General features: G+C 49.9%; 1 protein-coding gene across 4 annotated transcripts in view; it reads right to left on the bottom strand.

Annotated features, from left to right (window-relative positions):
* CENPQ (centromere protein Q) overlaps positions 1 to 20,553 on the bottom strand; it is a 124,195-nt gene that overhangs the window by 67,541 nt on the left and 36,101 nt on the right. For all 4 annotated transcript variants that reach the window (XM_078671893.1, XM_078671892.1, XM_078671894.1 and 1 more), the window contains one exon: positions 14,520 to 14,574. In XM_078671893.1, coding sequence (XP_078528019.1) covers positions 14,520 to 14,574 — 55 coding nt within the window. The remainder of the gene's footprint in view (positions 1 to 14,519; positions 14,575 to 20,553) is intronic.

The following is a 20,553-nucleotide window of genomic DNA, read 5'->3' as shown; positions in this document are numbered from 1 at the left end:
CCCCCCCCCACTCAGTTGACATCCTAGCACTTCATGCCTCCCCGTAGCGCGAGGCGCCCAACGTGTGTGTTCCCAATTGTCTAGTGTCCCACCATTTCCTTCCAAGACCCAGGGGTCCCGCCTCCTACCCCACTAAGATCTCCATACACTATGTCTCTAGTCCTCTGGACCCTCCTCTCCTGCACAACACTGCTCTGTCTCCTCCTGATCCGGAATCGCGGCTTCCTTATTGGCAACGTAGGTGAGATACAGGTACCAAAATTTTTTTGGTCTACTAACAGGGGGTAGCAGTTCGCTGTATAGTTGTGACTGGGTGCAGCCGTACAGCATGTCCCTAGCCCATCTGCCTTTTGTCGGGACAGGGCCCCGCATCCAACACTGTGCCACCGCTCGTCGAGCCATAATTAGTCCCATGTCCGCCAGGCGACGTATCGCTGGGGGGAGAATCCTGGAATGACCCAACAACGCCAATGCCGGATCTACTGGGAGCTCAGTCTCGAGTATTTGGCCCAGTTCCAGAAACACGTCGGCCCAGAAGTTGTTAATGCCTGGGCAAGACCATGCTAGATGCAGGAAGTCCGCCACCGGTGCATGACAGCGTTCGCATTCCGACGATTGTCGAAGACCGTATCTGTACAGGCGTTCCGGAGTGTAATATACTCTTTGCAAAAATTTAAAATGTATGAGTCTATGTCTAGCATTAAGCGACACTCTTTTAGTATTGCAGCAGCAGTATTTCCACATTGAATCACTGATCTCTACCTGCAGGTCCCGCTGCCATGCCAATCGAGCTTTCGATAGTGGCTGCTCCCCGCGTAGCTGCCCTGACTTGTAGAGCCGCGAAATCAGATTACTTGAGGACTGGGTTTTAATAACGTATGTTAGCTCCGGCAGTTCAGGAGGCTCAATCATAGTTGAACCTAGCAGTGCTTGCAGCGCTGCCCGGACTCTATGGAAGTGGAAACGGTGCAGCAGTGTTGTCGAGCTCTGGGGCGGTGTAAGTAATTCCCAGGAAATCACCCTCCCATCCTTGAATAAGTCACCCAGTGTAGATACTCCTAGTTGTTGTAGTGCTCGTGTGACTCCCTTTTCCCTTAGTGGCGCAAGCCAAACTGCCCAGTCTATCGGTACAAGCGGGGAGTACAGTACAGTGTGAGCCTGTCTTTTGGCCAGGGAGTGCCAGGCGTGGTACCCATCCTGCGCGTGGCCTGCTCGAACACAGTAGCCGGAGGAGGGAGGGGGTGAGTGAATAGAGTCTCCAGGATCACATGTGGGATATTACGATCCCCGTGTATCCAGGTATGTAAATGTGCCGCTTGGGCAACCCTGTAGCAACTTTCCAAGTCCGGAGCTCCTAGACCTCCTTGTTCATATGGAAGAGTTAAGACCTGCCACTGTACCCTCGGTTGTTTTCCCCCCCATGCCAACCACGTGAGGGTCTGAGTCATTGTCTTGAAGAAGGCCTTCGAGAAGACCACCGGGATATTGTTAAAAAGAAACAAGAACCTCGGGAGAACTATCATTTTCATCAGCGCGATACGGCCCGCCAGGGACAGCGGTAATTTGCACCATCTATCTACATCTTCAGTCAATCTAGTATATGCGACTCCATAATTTTCTCTGACTAAAATATCCGGATCAGGGTGCAGGTGGATACCTAAGTATCGTACCGGGTCGCCTGACCACTGTAGTGGGTAGTCCATCACAAACTCCTCAGTTACTGGGGTCAGCGGGAACGCCACCGATTTGTTCCAGTTCACTTTCAGTCCAGACAGTGCTCCGAACTGCACCACTTCCCTGAGTACGGAGGAGAGGTTAAGTTCCGGGTCCCTGACGTACAAAAGCGTGTCGTCCGCGTACGTGGAAATGCATATCTTATATGTTAGGAAACTAATACCCTCATGGCTATGGTATTCTCTAAGGGCACACGCCAGCGGCTCCGCCACCAGTGCGTAAAGTAGTGGTGAGAGAGGGCAGCCCTGTCTAGTGCCTCTACAAATGGGAAACTTTTCGGTGACTCTGTTGCCTAAACGTAGCCTGGCCGATGGTTTATAGTACAACGCCCCTATCATTTGTAAAAATGGTTCGCCCAATCCCAGTTTTCTAAGCACTCTCGACATGAAGGGCCATTCCACAGAGTCGAACGCCTTCTCCATGTCTAGAAATACTGCTAACGCCTTATTCTCCGGCTTCACATGCTGCATAGTCCCCAGTACCGTGCGTATGTTGTACGTGAGGTTCCTAGAGGGAATAAAACCGGCCTGTTCTGGGGCTACGAGTTCCGGGGCAAGTAGTGCAAGACGTGTCGCCAGCACCTTGGCATACAGTTTCGTGTCGACGTTGATCAGTGATAGGGGTCTGTACGACCCACATTCAGTAGGAGGCTTCCCTGGCTTAAGGAGAGTGACAATGAGCGCCTCCCGCATGGACGGAGGCATGCTGCCTTCCAAGCATATGTCGTCGAACAATGTTGAGAGGAAGGGCAGCAATTGATCCTTAAAGGCCTTGTAGAAGCCTACAGTTAGCCCGTCTGCTCCTGGAGCGCTACTAGATCTCATGCTATCTAGAGCCTCCACTATTTCTTCCCTCTGAATGGGCATCATGAGGAATTCCCTTTGCGCGTTTGACAGTTGCGGCATTTTAATATAGCTTAAATAATCGTCGATCGCTCCCTCCATGCCCGACGACTTAGATTCGTAGAGATTGGAATAATACTGCCTGAATTCTCCAATTATCTGCTCCTCATCCGGGAGGACATCCCCAGCACTCGACCGTAATTCACCCACTATAAGTGGACGTCTCTCGCTTCGGACTAATTTAGCCAGAAGGGAGCCAGGCCTCTCGCCCTCACCATAGGTGCGGGCCGTGGCGTATTTACCCATGTGTTGGACCTCCCTGTCAGCCTCCGAGTTATATTCTGCCACCAATCTTTTAATCTGTTCAATAGGTTCCCCCCCGGGATCCGCCCGTAATTTCTTCTCAAGCTCCGAAAGCTGTTTTTCCAGGTAGTGAAGCCTCTGTCTAATGGATTTTAGGACACTGGAGTGTTTTGCCATGGCGACCCCGCGTATATATACCTTAAACGTCTCTCACAGTGTTTGGAAGCTCTCCACTGAGCCCACATTAACTTCGAAAAAATTGTCAATGTCATTTGCAAGTTCCCCCCTGAAGACTTCGTCTAAGAGCGAGTATGGGGGGAAGCGCCATGTAAAGGGCGGGATCCTGTGTGCCGGTGTCTCCAGAATCAGGAGGAGAGGGGAATGATCTGACAGCGTTCGTGGTAGTATCTGGCAGTCCCTTACACTACTGGAGAGCCGCTGTGATGCAAGCCAATAATCTATTCTGGTGTGTAGAGCATGATATGCAGAGTAGTGAGTGTATTCCCCCCCTGGCGTGGTGCCTACTGCGCCACACATCCACCATTTCCAAGCGTACCAACTCAGAATGAAGCACCGTGGCCGCCGCCGACGGGCTCCTAGAGGGACCAGCGGACCTATCCAGATTCGGGTCGAGCACTAAATTGAAGTCCCCACCCCAAAGCATACTGGAGTAGTCGTGTGTACTGCATTTCTGGGCTAAGTTTGAATAAAAGTCTGGGGAATCGTAGTTAGGCCCGTACACATTCACAACCACAAAGTCTAGCCCCCTGCCCGAGCATCTACAAATAACGTATCTTCCCTCATCGTCAGTCTCTAGTGATGTCAGTGTGAGCTCGGAACCAGGGTTAACCCACGTGAGTGTCCCCCGTGAGTGTGGGGTGAAGCCCGCTGCGACACTACAGCCCGCTAAACCCTTGTGTGTCAGCATTTTACTGTTTAGTGGTAGATGAGTTTCTTGCAAGAGAGCGAGGTCAATGTGATGTCTGCGTAAATAACTAAGGACCTTGCGCAATTTTCTGAAGTCGTTTAGGCCTCTCACATTCCAGGTTAGCACTCTTAGGTGGGGTGGCGCCGAGTCCCTCAGCGATGTGTAGGCGTCAGCCGCAGCCCTGTCTGTCATTGTGTAGTATTAGATCATCATGCCAGAATCGCAGGTGCCCAGAAGTGGTGCATTCGAGCAGGTTGTGTGGTGTGGCCTTAACAGCAACGCACATAGCAGCACCCCTACAAGGGGTCAATTGTAACACATCCGCAGACAAACAATATAACAACTGGCAATCAACTATTGACCCCAACAAACCACCCACCACCCACAGCAGACCCACCCCAATTCGGCCATGCAGGTCCCCATCCCCCCCGCCCCTCCCCCAGCCCCAATCCAATCTCCCCCTGTGCATAATGCTCGTGGGCAAAGATAGCAAGCCAACTCTGTTTCTGAAGTAACTTCCCAACTCTGGTGCCCAGCCCCCCACCCCCCGTCTCGCACCACCAGCTATGCGATAATGCACCGACCTTCACATTAGTATCGTATTCTCTCCAGTTCCCCTAACTGGCCCCCTCCACCCCCGTCATCCTGTAGGTGATTCCCACTCTCCACCCCTCAGCAACTCCCCGGAGAGATATGGTGTCTACCCATGACTGAGATCAATGTCTACAACAGTCTATGTCTATATCAGAACCCCAGCCCATCTTATCTGTTACACCGCAGCCGTGAGAATCAGCTCCAGGTCCATGTCATTCCCGCTCTCCGGACAGCAGAGCGGACAGCTTAAGTTCAGCGGGCACCAAACACCCCGCCTTCAAATCAGTCCTGGTCATCTAGCTGTTGTCGAGCTGACTCCTCCTGGCCTTCAGCCTGCTCTTCCGGCTTATCTCTGGACCATGGCTTTCTGCAGTTCCGACGGATCCGTAAAGATATGCGAGCGGCCTTGCCTGTTTACACGCAGTTTGGCTGGGTATAACATCGCGTAATCGAGGCCCATATCCCTGAGGCGCTTCTTGTGTGGAGCAAAATGCTTACGCGCCTCCTGCACCCGTGCCGTGAAGTCTGGGAATATGGAAATTCCCTCGTAGCGCAAGTCACCCTTGGTCCGCGCCAACCTGAGCGCCGTATCTCTGTCTCTGTAATTTAGTAACTTCGCTATAATCGGACGAGGAGGTAACCCTGGATTGGGCTGAGGGCCAAGAGTGCGATGAACGCGTTCCACCACAAACATTGCCGAGAACACATCGTCGCCCAGCTGCTTGGTTAGCAGGCGCTCAACGAATAACTCCATTTTCCCTGTTTGCGTGGTCTCCGGCAGGCCAACAATGCGGAGGTTGCAGCGACGGGACCGCGCCTCCAAATCTTCCATCTTATCTTGCAGTGTTCTGATAAGCGTCTCCGCCCTGCGCCTTGCCGTGTCCAGGTCCGTTTGAGCCTCCTCCACCTCCGTGATTCGCCGTTCGGCCATATCATGTCGTTCCGCGTGTTTGTCGAGACGCTCCGCCATGCGATCCATTCTGTAGGACATGGCGTCCATCTTGGTCCCCAGGGCTGCTATGTTTGTCTGAATATTTTGCTCCATGGACCTTAGCATTGATTTTATGTCAGAGTTGTCCTCCTGCGAGTCCCTAGCAGTCATCTCTTCTTCTCGCTGTGGCAGAGGGTTCTGTACCGGCAGCCTCCTTTGCGAGAAAGGGAGCTTGCTCTGAGTCCTGTCCCCCTTCCCCATGTTCTGTATCTTCCTGCAGGGACTGTATTTCTCTGCTGGCAGACCCCTGATTCCAGGTATGTAGCGAACGTCCACTCAGTCGACCACTCGCCAGTGGATCTTCCCAGCTGCACTACTCCAGCAGTCCGGGGGCCAGGAGGACTCCACCGAACACCCCCGCGGTTCTGCCGTAGCGAGGAAGGATTTCGTCAGTCCCAACCAGGACTCAGGGCGTTCCAAGGAGAATTACACTGTTGGCTCTGCGCCGTCCCGTTTACGTGAGCCGACCTCTTAGTGGCGCCCCCAATGAACGTGAGAGGCCTGTGGGGTAGTCTTGCTGGGCTATGCAGGCGCCATCGCCACCCAAGCCACCCTATCTCCTGACGTGACTCTCTGTACAGGATGCCCCCCTGATGGAACGCGCAGAGAGGGGGGAATGGGCAACCCCGGTTCCGGCAGCACCGTCGTCCAGCCGCCCGTCTCGGGTCACACCTTGTGCAATGTTAAGTCCGCTGCCCTGGTGGCCCCAGAGTGACAGCGTCGCCGTTCTCCCACCTCACCCACCGGACCGGCTCTCCGCAGGGCCGGCTTCCACTCAGCGAGGATCGGCTGGTGCCTCCTGCTGCTCGTTGCGTCCTCCGCTGCCTCTTTACGGAACCTCAAGCTCCCGGAGCCGGAGGTCCGTCCACCGGGAGCGGGCTCGCCGGCCGCCGCCGCACGTCCCTTTACGTAACACGGGGCCGGTGGTACTGGAGGGCGCGGTCTTCAGGCCTTCCCGGCACTCCGGAGCGCCAGCCCACTCCAGCCGGTGTGAGCAGCGGAATCACCCCCCGGGCGGATCCGCTGGATCCCTGTCTGTGTCGCCAGGCTCGCGGGCGTCAGGGGAGTCGAAATCGGAAAGGTCGGTGCAGGATCTTACAGGATATTTCTGCGGTGCCGACGGAGCTATGGGACTATGCGGCCATTCGCATCGGCTGCTAGCTCCGCCCAATCGCCACTGCCCATTTAATAGCGATTTTGCCCCAATCTCGTCCTGTTTCACTTTTGGCTTGCTGCCATTTTGTTGTTTATTGCTGTGCCTCCCAGCCCGGCTCTCCACCCCGCTCCCGCCTCCCAGCTGCTCCTCCCTCGCTCCGCCTCCTCCACTTTCCACTTATTACTGATACACCTACGCGCAGCGGTCGCGCACCATGCGCGCCGAAGGCGCGCCAAAGGTAAGCCCGTCTACGCCCGTCCGCGCCCAGTGCCAGACCCCCTGGCCCCCGCAAATTCCACTCCACCCGCATAACGTACGACGCCGCAACCCTCTCAGCACTTAACCCCGGCCGACTCCCAAACTGCTACCAAGCCGCCCCAGGATACACCCATGGATCCTTCACCTGCCACGCCTCAAGTTTGACTGCATCAGGACCCACACCAAATCCACAGTCTCCAAACAGAGCTCCGACACTAACCACCTGAAGTGCATCCTGCTCAACACCCGCTCGGTCCACAGACACGCCATTGAACTTTGGAACCTACTAGACACCACATCGCCGGACGTCGCCTTTCTCACAGAAACCTGGATGAACGCCTCATCAACACCCGACATCGTCATTGCCATCCCGGACGGCTACAAGATCATCCGAAAGGACCGCATCAACCAAACAGGAGGAGGCATCGCCATCGTCCATAAAAACACCATCCGCATTACGTCCAATTCCGACGACAACCTCACAACCGCCGAACACCTTCACTTCCAGATTCACCCCGACCCTAAAACCACACTAAGAGGCACCCTCATCTATAGACCACCAGGACCCCGCACACAATTCAGCGAAGACATCACTGACTTCATCAGCCCTCACGCCCTCCCCTCCGAGGACTACATTCTACTGGGAGACCTCAACTTCCACCTGGAAAAGAACAACGACAGCAACACCACCACCCTTCTGGACAACCTCGCCAATCTCTGACTCAAACAACTTGTTGACACCCCCACCCACTATGCCGGCCACATGCTTGACCCAATCTTCACCTCCAGCAAGCACATCTCCTTTGATCACACCACAGCTCTCCATTGGACGGACCACAGCTGCGTTCACTTCAACTACAAAAAGACCATGACCCACAACTACCCACAACCAATTCCCCGGAGAAACTGGAACAAAATTACCACCGACCAGCTCTTCACATCGCTTCACCAAAACCCTCCCGCAAAATCATCGGACCCAAACCAAGCAGCCTCCAACCTCACACAATGGATCACCCATAGTGCTGACGAATTAGCACCCTTGAAAAACCATCAAATCAAACAAGGCAGCAAAAAAGCCCCCTGGTTTAATGATAACCTTAAGAAATCCAAGAAGATCTGTCGCACCCTCGAGAAAGCCTGGCGAAAAAAAACCAACCTCTGACAACCTGGCCACCTTCAAGGACGCCACCCGCAAACACCACCAACTGATCCGATCCACCAAGAAATCAGCATTCAAGGATCGACTCGACAACAACACCCACAACAGCAAGGAACTATTCAACATCGTCAAAGAGTTTACCAACCCCACCGCCGGCACCAACGACATCACTCCCTCCCAAGACCTCTGCGACTCTCTAGCCTCGTTCTTCCACAACAAAATCGCTGACATACATAACAGCTTTGGAGACCAGTCCACCCCACCCACCTCCGAACTAAAACCCCTCTCCAACAACCTTTGCGCCTGGAACCCAATCACCACCGAAGACACCATCCGCCTGATGAACACCATCCACTCAGGATCACCAACCGACCCATGTCCCCACTACATTTTCAACAAAGCAGACTCCATTATTGCACCCCATCTCCGGGACGTCATCAACTGCTCCCTCAACTCCGCTACCTTCCCGGAAAGCTGGAAACATGCCGAACTCAGCGCCCTCTTGAAGAAACCCACAGCAGACTCCACTGAACTTAAGAACTACCGCCCCATTTCGCTCCTCCCATTCCCTGCCAAAGTCATTGAGAAAGCCGTCAACAGTCAACTCGCCGCCTTCCTCGAATCCAACAAATCTCTCGACCCTTCACAGTTCAGCTTCCGAGCCAAACAGCACCGAGACTGCCCTCATCGCAGCAACAGACGACATTCGAACTTTACTGGACAACGGAGAAACAGCTGCCCTCATCCTACTTGACCTCTCCGCAGCCTTCGACACAGTCTGTCATAGCACCCTTATACAACGCCTCAGCAACTTCGGAATACAAGGAAAAGCATTGAACTGGATCATCTCGTTCCTCGCCGGAAGAACCCAGAGAGTCCGCTTCCCCCCTTTTAGATCAGAAGCCACCGAAGTCATCTGCGGCGTACCACAAGGATCTTCACTCAGCCCCACCCTCTTCAACGTATACATGAGTCCCCTCGCATCCATCGCGCGCCAACACAACCTCAACATTATCTCCTACGCAGATGACACCCAGCTGATCCTCTCCCTCACCAAAGACCCAAACACCGCCAAAACCAACCTACACGAAGGGATGAAAGAAGTAGCCGAGTGGATGAAGAACAGCCGTTTAAAACTGAACTCGGACAAAACGGAAGTCCTCATCTTAGGGTCATCCCCCTCCGCCTGGGACGACTCATGGTGGCCACCGGCCCTAGGAACCGCACCCATACCAACGGACCACGCACGTAACCTGGGCTTCATCCTGGACTCTTCCCTCTCGATGACCAGACAAGTCAACGCCGTCTCATCATCATGCTTCAACATCCTACGTATGCTCAAAAAAATCTTCAGTTGAATCCCCACCGAAACAAGAAAGACGGTCACCCATGCACTGGTTACAAGCCGTCTGGACTACGGAAACACCCTTTACGCCGGAACCACAGCCAAACTACAGAAAAAACTCCAACGCATCCAAAACGCCTCAGCCAGACTCATCCTAGACATCCCCTGCCAAGCTCACATTTCCGGTCACCTGAAAGACCTCCACTGGCTCCCCGTCAACAAGAGAATAACGTTTCGCCTCCTCACCCACGCACACAAAGCCCTCTACGACCTAGGACCCGAATACCTCAACACGCGCCTGTCCTTTTACACCCCCACCCGCCAACTACGATCGTCCAATCAAGCCCTCGCCGCAATCCCACGCATCCAAAGATCCACCATGGGGGGAAGATCCTTCTCCTAATTAGCGGCCAAGACCTGGAATTCTCTCCCCACCCACCTCCGCCTTACACAGAACCACCTCTCCTTCAGAAAACAACTTAAAACCTGGATATTCGATAAGTAAAGTTCCCCCCCTCCCTCAAGCGCCTTGAGACCCTCCGGGTGAGTAGTGCGCTATACAAATTTAAACTTGACTTGACTTGAAGGCATGGGAATAAAACAAAGCACAGCTTTGGGCACTGCAAGTGGTGAGGGGAGAGGAGTTCTACTTTACGCAGACAGTGGATCTGGCGGCCAAGATGATTAACTTGCATCGGAGAACACATGCCAGCCTTGGCTTCCAGAGCAGTACAAGTTGCCAGCGGACTCTTTGGTTGGTGGGTGAACTCTTTGTGGATTATGAGATCCCAGACCCACCATGATGTCTGTGGCGACAAATGTGAACTGCATGATGGCGGTGTTCTCTTTACAGAAAATGGAGGTCTAAAGCAAGAACCTAATCCTTCCTGCCCGTCAAAAGGGCATGGGCTGGTAATAGACTAGTATTCAGAGAGCGCAATTATCCAAAGTTTTTTTTGCCGTTGTAGGTAAAACAAACCACCCAACCTGAGAGAAAGAGGGAGGATGGAAAAAGGAGACAAAGCTATGCTGAAGAAGCTAAAAAGCCACAGGAAGTATTAATTAAAAAGCCAGGTTTTCAATCTTCCACAGAACCTCATCATGTTGAGCTCAATCAATCAATCAATCAAGGCATTTGTACAGTGCACTACTCACCCGTGAGGGTCTCAAGGCGCTGAGGGGCAGGGGCGGGGGTAGCTATTGGCCGATAAGCCAGGTCTTGAGCCATCTCCTGAAGGTCAGCAGGTCCTGGGTCTGCCGCAGATGGATGGGGAGGGTGTTCCATGTCTTTGCGGCAACGTGGGAGAAGGATCTGCCGCCGGTGGTCGATCGGCGAATGCGTGGGACGAGGGCGAGGTCAGTGGAGTGGAGCTGGCGGTTCGGGTGTAGAAGCACAGTCGTTTGTTGAGGTATGCTCAGACACAGATGGAAAGGTAGCTCAGTCCACGTCATGTAGCTTGCCACAGAGGTTGCTGTTCTGTCTTTGGGAGCATGCAGTCATGAAAACGTGGCACAATCAAACATACACTGGGAACTGTGGCGATTGAATTTTGCATGGGTGGGAACACAAGCAATCCCCCACTGGTTCAGTCTACTTTGGCATCATCAGCAGGTGGGATCACAAGAAACCACACACTGGTTTTGGCCTACTGAAATTTACTACTATGAAGTCCAGAATGGAATGATAGACTACTCAGTGAATGATAATTATGGACTTAAATATCCCCCTCTTAGGGTAAAGTCAGCCCTTTTAGAGAATGAAGAATGGGGCTGACATGTTCTCTCCCGCTGCATCAGTTTGCACTAGCTGCAATCAAATAACATATTTCTCTGAAAGACCAACATAAATGGAACTATGGTAGTGTAATCAGGGTTGTACAACTGCCCTAAGTACTGCAACTTGGAGACTGGACAGGGGGAATGGAAGTATTATTTTAAGAATGTGGATATAGTCAAAGTAGTTTGGTAACTCTGGTTACCTAGATCTTCAAGCACAAAGTGGCAACAACGAAGATGCCAATGTTGCGAACTAAAAGGGAAGCTGAGGAGGAAGGCCCATTACTATGGGTCATGAGCCACGGTTCCAGCTGGATCCGGCTTCTCTGCTAATCAGAAGGATCGTCTGCAGGACTGAGCTGTAACCAGGCCAATATCCTGTCGGAAATTAGTCCAGTATGCCAGCCCTTTCCACATGTTACTGAAGCAGGCTGAAGACTGTTTTCTCAAGCAAGTTTCCCAAGTATGGAAACTGGGAAATGAGGCAAAATATATATAGATCCTCAGGGGAGAAGTTTTTTTCCAGCAGATGAATGACATATGCTAATTCCTGAACTATTGAGACCAGCCCACTATTCAAGGAGTTATTGTACAAGGTACAGAGATGGGTCGTCATGCGTGGACCTATATATTATACTATCTGTGGAGCCTTATGGACAGCTGGCGTTAGGAATGGCGACCAAAGCGTTTCGCGGATGAGCTCAAAGAACTCCATCTTATTCAAGATGTCCACCTCCGACATCATCACTGCAATTGCGTATGGTCAAGGAACAGATTCCTGCCAAATCTAAGAGTGGAAATGATGGATTTTATCACTGAAGGAGATCCACAGATTGTCACAAAGCTCAGCTGGGTGAGTGGATAACAAGGGGATCACCTCTGCTTATTGTAATTCATCGATTATCCAGTAAAGTGCAGTCCTGATTTTATTGGAAACTGAAGCAGTGTCAGCTAATTTGATCTGTTCCTTGTGGACGGACAACCACATACTGTCCCGTTTTTCCAGCTTTCTTTACTAATATTTGTTTTAATTTTTGTAAAAGAATTAAGTAACCATTTTCTCAGTTACAACCACTTCATGCGCAGGTCATACCAAGCATTGTTTATGTTTACAGCACTAGTTGTTAGCCTCCTCCCACCCATGGAAATCATGCATGCAGCTCAGTCATTTCCATAAACCGTGGATTTACCCGGCTTCCGTGACCCGCCAATGCACTTCTTGGCAGCTTATTACCCTTCATCTCATCCACGTTCAATTACTACCACTCACTACCCTCCGATCCGTGTGTCTGCAACTCTAGCTGACCACCCTGATCCCCTGCCTCCTGTGTGGCAGCCTAAGTGTCTGGACCTTCAAATCACTCTGAGACATCCATAAATGAATCTTGTCCACTAGGGTCCACTCAATAGTATCTTGAATCCAGAGTCACAGTCCGGGAGTCCTAGGTCCGAAGTAGCCTATGGCAATGCGCCTCTTAGCCAGAAGCAGACCAAGGTGCAAACATTTTAACTGGATTTTTCCTCTTTCGGCCTTTCAATAATATCCAGCAGAGAGTGCCTTTGGGTGATATCTAGTGTGATCTTAGTCAATGCGCTCAACCGTGTCACCACTGCCGTCCACTAATTTAAGATCCCACTGCAAGTCCACACAAAATGCAAAAGGGAGACCTCCCACATCTGAGTCAGGGACCTTTGATGGATACAATTCAAGTGAAGCAATTTAAATCTAGTGCTGCACAATACCCCTTTTATAAGTGCGCACGTCGCCCACTTCCTGTCCGTAAGCGGTTCACCTACGTCGTCATCCCAATCCAATCTAGCTTCAAGGCCATCCTCACTTTATCCATTTTGAACATCTTTTGCAAACAACAAGGACAAACAGTACTTTATTTGATTAAAAAAACAAAACATAAAAGTGTTGCATTAAAACATACAATAACTTGCAACATCTTATACAATAGCAACACCAAATGTCAACGGGAGCTCACAGTAACAGAACCTGTAAAGTCTCAATGGGGGGAGGAGCTTCTGGGATACCAGTCCAGATTTCCATGGCTGTCCCCGCAATCCTGATGTATTGCAAAAACCTGACCGGCTCCCACCGAGAATAATGTGTCGTGGGCATCCTGAAATGGTATGAACCTTTCTTGTCTGTATAAATCTCCCAAAGGCCTACATACCCTCACCCCCCACATTATGATGCACATATCCGCATGGATACGCCTAATCCATAGATCCAAGTCCTTGCAAAGGGATGAGACTTTGGGACTCTAACACTAATCCTCTCCCAAACTTGGGGTCTCACCAAATAGGGGTAATCCTCTGCAACCCTGTTTTTCAAGTTTAAGGATAGGTTTTTGCAAAGGATGCTCACTGTGGTGGACCTGCAGCTTGAGCTTAGCTGGATCATAGAAAAACAGCTATAAAGTTTCCATTTAAGTGCTGGCATTATAATAAGTTTGCATAGAGGCGGGCCAGATCAATGCTCTGCCCAGGTCACTAATGAAAGTATCAAGCGGGCATCAGTGACTTTGTTTGTTGGGGCACTATTTGTGCTACCACAGCAAACCCCCACAGAGGTCAGTGTCACTATTCTTTGGCAGGAGGGGTGGAAACTGGGGTAACAACTTTACAGTAATTTCTAATTCTCTCCTCTCTGTATGGCCTGCTGGTTGGCATCCTGTCCTTTTGTCCCCACTCCTCTAGAGCTTTTCTCTTTTTCTGTTCTAACAGAGGGTCAAACTCATCTGGTTGATGAGGTGTCCCTCTGCATGCTCTCCCCAAGGTTACTACGGTTAGGCCCAAATGGGCATCTTTTCTGTCCGATGCCCGGTGGAGCTACCTGATAACTAAAGAGGCGATGGGCTGTGGACTTCCCCCTTGGCCGTCACTTACCCAGCAGGACGTTGGGCAGATTTTCCTTCGTCGCTCCGTCATATTATCCCTCCTACTCATTTACCCTACCCCATTACCCCTCTACGCTCCATTTATTTAGTACTCTATGTTCTTTAAATGTTTTCCTGTTGAGACCTACCTATTTGGCCGATGCCCAGTGGAGCTACCTGATATCTATAGAGGAGATGGGTTTTGGACTTCCCCCTCGACCGTCACCTATCCAGCCGGACTTTGGGCAGAATTTCCTTCGTCTCTCCGTCACATCTACCCCCCTACCCCTTTACTCTTATCCCCTTTACACTTCACTTATCTCATCTTCTATGCTCTTGTAATGTTTTTCTAGCAACTGATGTAACTTGTAACTGATGTAATTTTGTGGAACCTCATGTAAAGCGCTCTGATATCTCTGGGTCTAGCCAGCGCTATATAAAACTCAGCAAATAAAAAAAAATTCAAAAAAAACTTTTGCCAAAATGGAAACTGTCCCCATTGCCAAGATGCCTCTGGAATAGATGACGATAATGAGAATAAAACGTACCTTTGCGAGCTGCGGGACTCTGCTTCCTCTTCTTCTTTGCGGATGGTTGCGCAACCTGCAAAAGGATGTTCACAAACCTGCGTCAGATTTGCTGATATGGGGCAGTTCAATGGGTTACAAAATATGATACAAAACAGAGAAAATAACCGGTTGAGGTTAGAATGCATTTGTTAGAACCAGAGGGAAAGGCAATACAGAGGCCACACTAGCAAAAAGGCTTAAGAAAACTCTTTTCTTTCAAGTCCCTCACACACATTATACTTCTTGCCTGCAGAAGTCAATCTGTTAAGCTGGTCCTGAAAGTCTTCATCTATGAACTTGGATTAGAGCACCTTCTTCCCAAAGCAGGATGCTGGGTATCGGACAAAAAAGATTTTCTCTTTGTGAATTGAATGAGCTAAGGCTACCTCCCAACATGGTTTTGTGTAGAGACACTTCTGACCTCTCTGCGTTCACGTAGACACAGTAGAAAGCCCATAGTTCAAGAAACTCATGTTCAGCTCTGCTAAATCCGACATCTACCGGAGGGCAGAGTGGAGGCCAGGGTGATCAGGAGAGACAAACTGGGGAATATATGAACATCTGTTTTTTATGGTGCATTCACCTGGGGATGAATGTGCTCTTCATAAATATACATTTCGCGGGTCCTCTTTCCAATCCTCCTTATTGACGGCCATCTAGAGGGAACTACGAGACGCTCGGCGGCGCCATCTTTGTTGCCGCGCTAGTGTCGGACAGGCAGGTATTTAGGGCGGCCATGCTGACGTGCAGCGCTCGCGCGCAGCGTGAGCACGCCGGAGTCACGCCAGAGTCCAGCCCGTCTGCGCCCGTCCGCGCACGAACGGGCGCAGGGGCTGGGACACCTGGCAAACGCCTGATTTATACATCGGCAGACCTATATGTACGACACACTGAAGGGGCAGCACTAGACCCAGGTATTGTGGACATACTATCGGATCTGGGCATCTTAAGATCAACAATCAGTAAGCCCGGCTTAAGGCCACTTCTCTTAAAATTGGCCAGCCTAAACACCAGGTCACTGAAATGTCATACTCTGGAGATATTCTCCTTACTTCAGGATGGGGAAATTGATGTTTTAACATTAACGGAGACTTGGCTGGGAGATAATTCACTGCCAGATATCATAGCCGCCGTCCCGACCGAATACGATTTTCTATGGCATAATAGAGCAGATAATGCCAGAGGGGGGGGGGGGTGGCAATTGTTTTCAAAAAATCCTTGATGGTAACACAAATTCTGGCAGAATCGATAGACCTTGCTGATATGATAGCGGCAAGACTTACATTTGACAATTTATGTCTGGTAATTCTTGCAGTCTATCGTCCACCCAAATCCACCCCAAATTTTAATGAACTGTACCTGTCCACTATATCAGACATTCGATCACGTTACAAAAATATCGTAGTAACGGGAGATTTTAATTTACATTGGGACAGGTTAATAAAAGAACCTGCGGCATGTCATTTAGAGCAGACCATGTCATCCTTAGGTTTTAGACAGCTAGTCGACACGCCCACACACATAAAAGGACATATCCTAGACCTTATTTGGACTCTGGATCCTAAGGTATCTCCCCCGAGGGTTGTGCCTTGCATTTGGTCGGATCATCATTTACTGTATTGTGATATTCCTATAAATGCTAGACCGATGCAATTGCCCCCTAAAGTGAAGAAAGTTCGGCAATGGAAAAAAATTGAACAAAGCACTTTGAGAATGACTCTTTCAGAAATCATTCAACCGTTAGACCCCAATAGCAATGTGGACCAAGAATACAAGGCTTTAACTTCTAGTCTGACCAAAGCTTTTGATCAAATCGCACCTGAGAAATCGCAAAGAGTCAGGGGGGTGGGAAAGGGAGCACCATGGTTCACTCAAGCCTTAAGGGAGCATAAGAAGAAGCTCCGTAACGCCGAAAGAAATTGGAGAAAGCAAAAAGATGAAATAGCGCGAGAACAATACAGAAATCTATTTCGTCTGTATAAAAAGCTTATCCTGGCAACTAAGGCTGCCTATTTCGAGACTCGGATCAGCCAAGCTGAGAATGTCCAGAAGGAGACATTCAAAATTTTAATGGAATTAAGTAAAAGACCCCAAGAAACGGAAATAACAATCTCCTGTAATGCGTTTCAAAGCTACTTCTTGGAAAAAGTAGATACCATCTTACAGGACATCAGAAAGGATGCTGGGCCAGGCCTTGTCGATGAATTGGCTGATCATCCTCTGAAGGATGTTGCCATTTCACATTTTCCCCAACTAGACTCTATGACCCTGGAGCAAATAATTAGAACTAAATCTGGGTCCCCAGCCGACCCATGCCCCCCTGGTGTATTTCATCTAGCACGTTCCATCTTAGAGGAGCATATCCTCTCACTGCTAAACAAATCACTACTTATAGGGCAGCTACCTGATGGATTTAAAGAAGCTCGGGTAAAACCTCTAATAAAGAAACCTGGAGCGGATCCTAAGTCCCTGAAAAACTATAGACCGATCTCTCAGCTCCCATTCCTGGCCAAAGTCCTGGAGCAACATGTGCTAAAATCTTTGGCTATGTTTTTGGAATCTCACCATCTTCTCCATGAGCTCCAGGCGGGTTTCCGAGCACACCACAGTACCGAATTGGTGATGCTCTCGGTGCTGGATGAGCTGAGAGAGATGGCTGACAGTAAGAAACCGAGCGCCCTGATACTTTTAGACCTGTCAGCGGCGTTCGGTACTGTCAGCCATACACTGCTTCTGGACAGGTTGTCCAGTTTTGGAATTCAGGGGCCAGCATTCTGCTGGCTGAAATCTTTCTTGACTGGGAGAATACAGAGGATTCAGTTGGGGGAGGAGATTTCAGAGGTTGGAAACCTAACATGTGGGGTGCCCCAGGGCTCTGCCTTATCCCCCCTCCTGTTTAATCTGTACCTTCAGCCTTTAATCAGCTCCTTGGCAAAGATGGGTTGCCGTGTATTTAATTATGCCGACGACACCCAACTGCTGCTGAGTATAGATAATACAACACAAGCTCAAACCCAGGCACAGAATATACTCAGATTTGTTGTCGGATGGATGTCCTCAAACCTTCTGAGAATAAACCCTGAGAAGACAGAAGTCTTAGTGGTTGCACCGACCTGCTCTCCATGGAGCGACTTGTACTGGCCCCAGGAGCTGGGCCCTACCCCCAAACCAGCAGACAAAGTGAAAAGCTTGGGCATTAAAATAGATCGCGAGCTATCAATGGCAAGCCAGATTGCCACCATAGCTGGTGCCTGCACAGGGCTGATTAGACAATTACGTAAGTTAGCCCCCCTTTTGTCCACATCCATGCTACGTACGGTCGTATCTGCGACCATTATATCCAGGCTAGACTACGGCAATGCCCTGTATCTGGGCCTTCCAAAAATATTAATTAATAGACTGCAGGTGACTCTGAACGATGCGGCTCGGCTCATTTTTAGGCTACCAAGACGCTCACATGCCTCACCATTGTTACAGAGCCTCCACTGGCTGCCCATAAGGCAGCGGTCTGAATTTAAGAGTCTTTGTATTGCCCATAAAGCGATTTACGGACAAGCTCCGTCATATATAAAAAAACGTCTAGAGCTGTATAAACCAGAACGGTGCCTTAGGTCTTCCAATTCTCAATTGCTCGTCTGTCCTCGTTATAGACTTGCTACAAAAGGTGGAAGATCTTTCTCAGTCTTGACCCCCAAGATTTGGAACAAACTACCTGAGTCCCTTCGCATAGAAGGAAATATCCTTCGGTTTAGGAAGTCCCTGAAAACTATCTTATTCAGAGAGGCTTTGAGTTCAGTTTAAGCCCGCCCCTCTCTAGTCTCCCTGCTGAGTATGTTGTTGTGTTTTTTTTGGTCAAAAGCGCCTTGAGACCTGCCGGTGAGTTGGCGCTATAGAAACCGGAAATACAAATACAAATACAAATACATGGTATGTTACTGGGGAAAAGCCAAACAACAAGAGCAGATGTAGCCTTGCGGCTAGAGTGGTCGACCTCGAAGTTGGGGAACTGGGTTTGAGTCTCGGCAATGACGCTGAACATCCTGTGCTTCTGGACAAATCACTTAATCTACCCGTGCCTAACAAAAATGAACGTGTCCTTGTGTAATGCAACTGGAGCTCAGGTAAAGCGCTCCGATATCAGATGTCTCGGGTCTAGTTTGCGCTATATAAAACTCTACAGACAAAAAAAACAACTCTCAGAATACTCTGAAAACAGCTTCCCACCAAGACAGTGTTTTGCAATGAATGCTCTTCGTACCCTGAGAGAGGAGGGAGCGCAGGCGAGTTGGAGTAATCTGGTCTCAGAGAAATCTACTGGCTACCACTGCCTGCCCAGATCACCTTCAAGCCCTGCTGCATCATCTATAAGCGAGTCATTCTGCGGTAAATAAGCTAACCAAGACCTGAAGGATCCCACAAGAAGGCCAGTAGCCACATCGCTGTATTGGAATCCACAAACTGCAGGAAGGAAACACAATGTCATGGATCCTGGCCACGTACTCTCAAAATGTAGTAGATCCCAGTTGAAAAAGGCGGGCAACATCCCTCCTTCAGGAAAAAGCTCCAGACCCTCTTCCTCGTCGCAACAGAACCACACAGTTAGGGAACACACACCAGAATTCCGTCCGTAAATCCTGAAGGAAAAGGATCTTACCAGTCCAGCCCTCTCCTTCCTATTCCCCTACACTTTCTATTTCCAACCATTCACAACACAACACTATATCCTCGCCTCAGCTCTCTTCTGCTGTTACTCTACCTTCCTCTACCACCCTTGCTGCTTGTACTCCATTCCACTGTACAGTGCATTGTTGCTTTGAAGATAGCCTTGATCTAATTAAGTCCACACACAAAATATTTGAGAATCATATATTAGCTGTTTCCCACTAAAAGAAAACATTCCAGTATGCAGCCTGCTTCTAGACTTCTGAAGCTGCTAATCTCTACCACTGAAAAATAGATTATGTCCTGTTCCTGAACCGCTTCTGATTAGTCAGGTGTTTCAAAAGGTACAGACAGAAATCACAGCTGACCGGGGAATGGACAGGTCACACAAAACCACCATACCAGATGGAAAGGCATGTAGTCATGTTTTTGCACTGCTTTGTCTTAAGTCTGATGTTTGTCTGGCTACAGTTGTGCTGAGAGCTACCAGCGTTGGTGCGCTCGTCAGCCAGGTCAGCAGTGGTGCAGGTCGTGATTACTTCAGAGAAAGTATATCTCGTTTTGAAGTTAGTGCAGGGTGGCAAACAAAAAAGCCTTTGCGTAGTTCACACAGTTTTGCTACACGGAACTTCGCAAAGTTACAAATAAACTCATCGAAGTTCCACAAGTGGCAGAGTGTTGTGCGAACTGCTGTTTGTGCTGGTCTTTCTGCAGCTCGGGTAGAAATTCTACCCAAACTGCAGCTCGCGAACTTACTGTTCGTGAGTACAAGCGGGGAAAAACTCTGCTGCACTACGCGAAGCGGGGTTTTCTTGCACTCGCGGAGTGCATAAACCTCCATGAACGGAGTGGAGTTCAATGCCCAGGTCTACAAACAAAGCACTGGAACTCCATCAAGGAGGGTGTGATGTGGTCGATATCGTTCTATCTCAATGTTGTTGGTGTCAATGTTCAGTAATACAACCCGTTGCAGCTTTCTCAATATTCTTGCCCATAAAGGATAAATAAGCGATGGCCCAGTAGATGGCAAGGGCATCAGGGTCTACAAGACCCTTCAGGAGTGGAAGGATCAGGACTGTCTTGAGATCTTCTGTATGTAAACGCTCTCCATAAAAACACAAGTACTACCAGATACAAAGATCCAAAGCTGGGTCTGGTGGCTATGTGGAATAATGCATCCACTGTAGGGGCTTGTGTTTAACCTCATGGTCACAGGTTCAATTCCCGCGGGTCCATTCAGCCTTTCATCCTTAGATCGATAAAATGAGTACTACTGAGTGAAGAACAATAAACATCTATTATCCAGCGGCAAGATGCACACGGGTAAATCTGAGCTTTACAAATACACGTT

Source organism: Lissotriton helveticus, chromosome 1_2, assembly GCF_964261635.1.
Source record: "Lissotriton helveticus chromosome 1_2, aLisHel1.1, whole genome shotgun sequence".
NCBI classification, from domain to species: Eukaryota; Metazoa; Chordata; class Amphibia; order Caudata; family Salamandridae; genus Lissotriton; species Lissotriton helveticus.
Note: the sequence above shows the minus strand (reverse complement) of the source record. Positions and strands in the feature narration are given on the sequence as shown.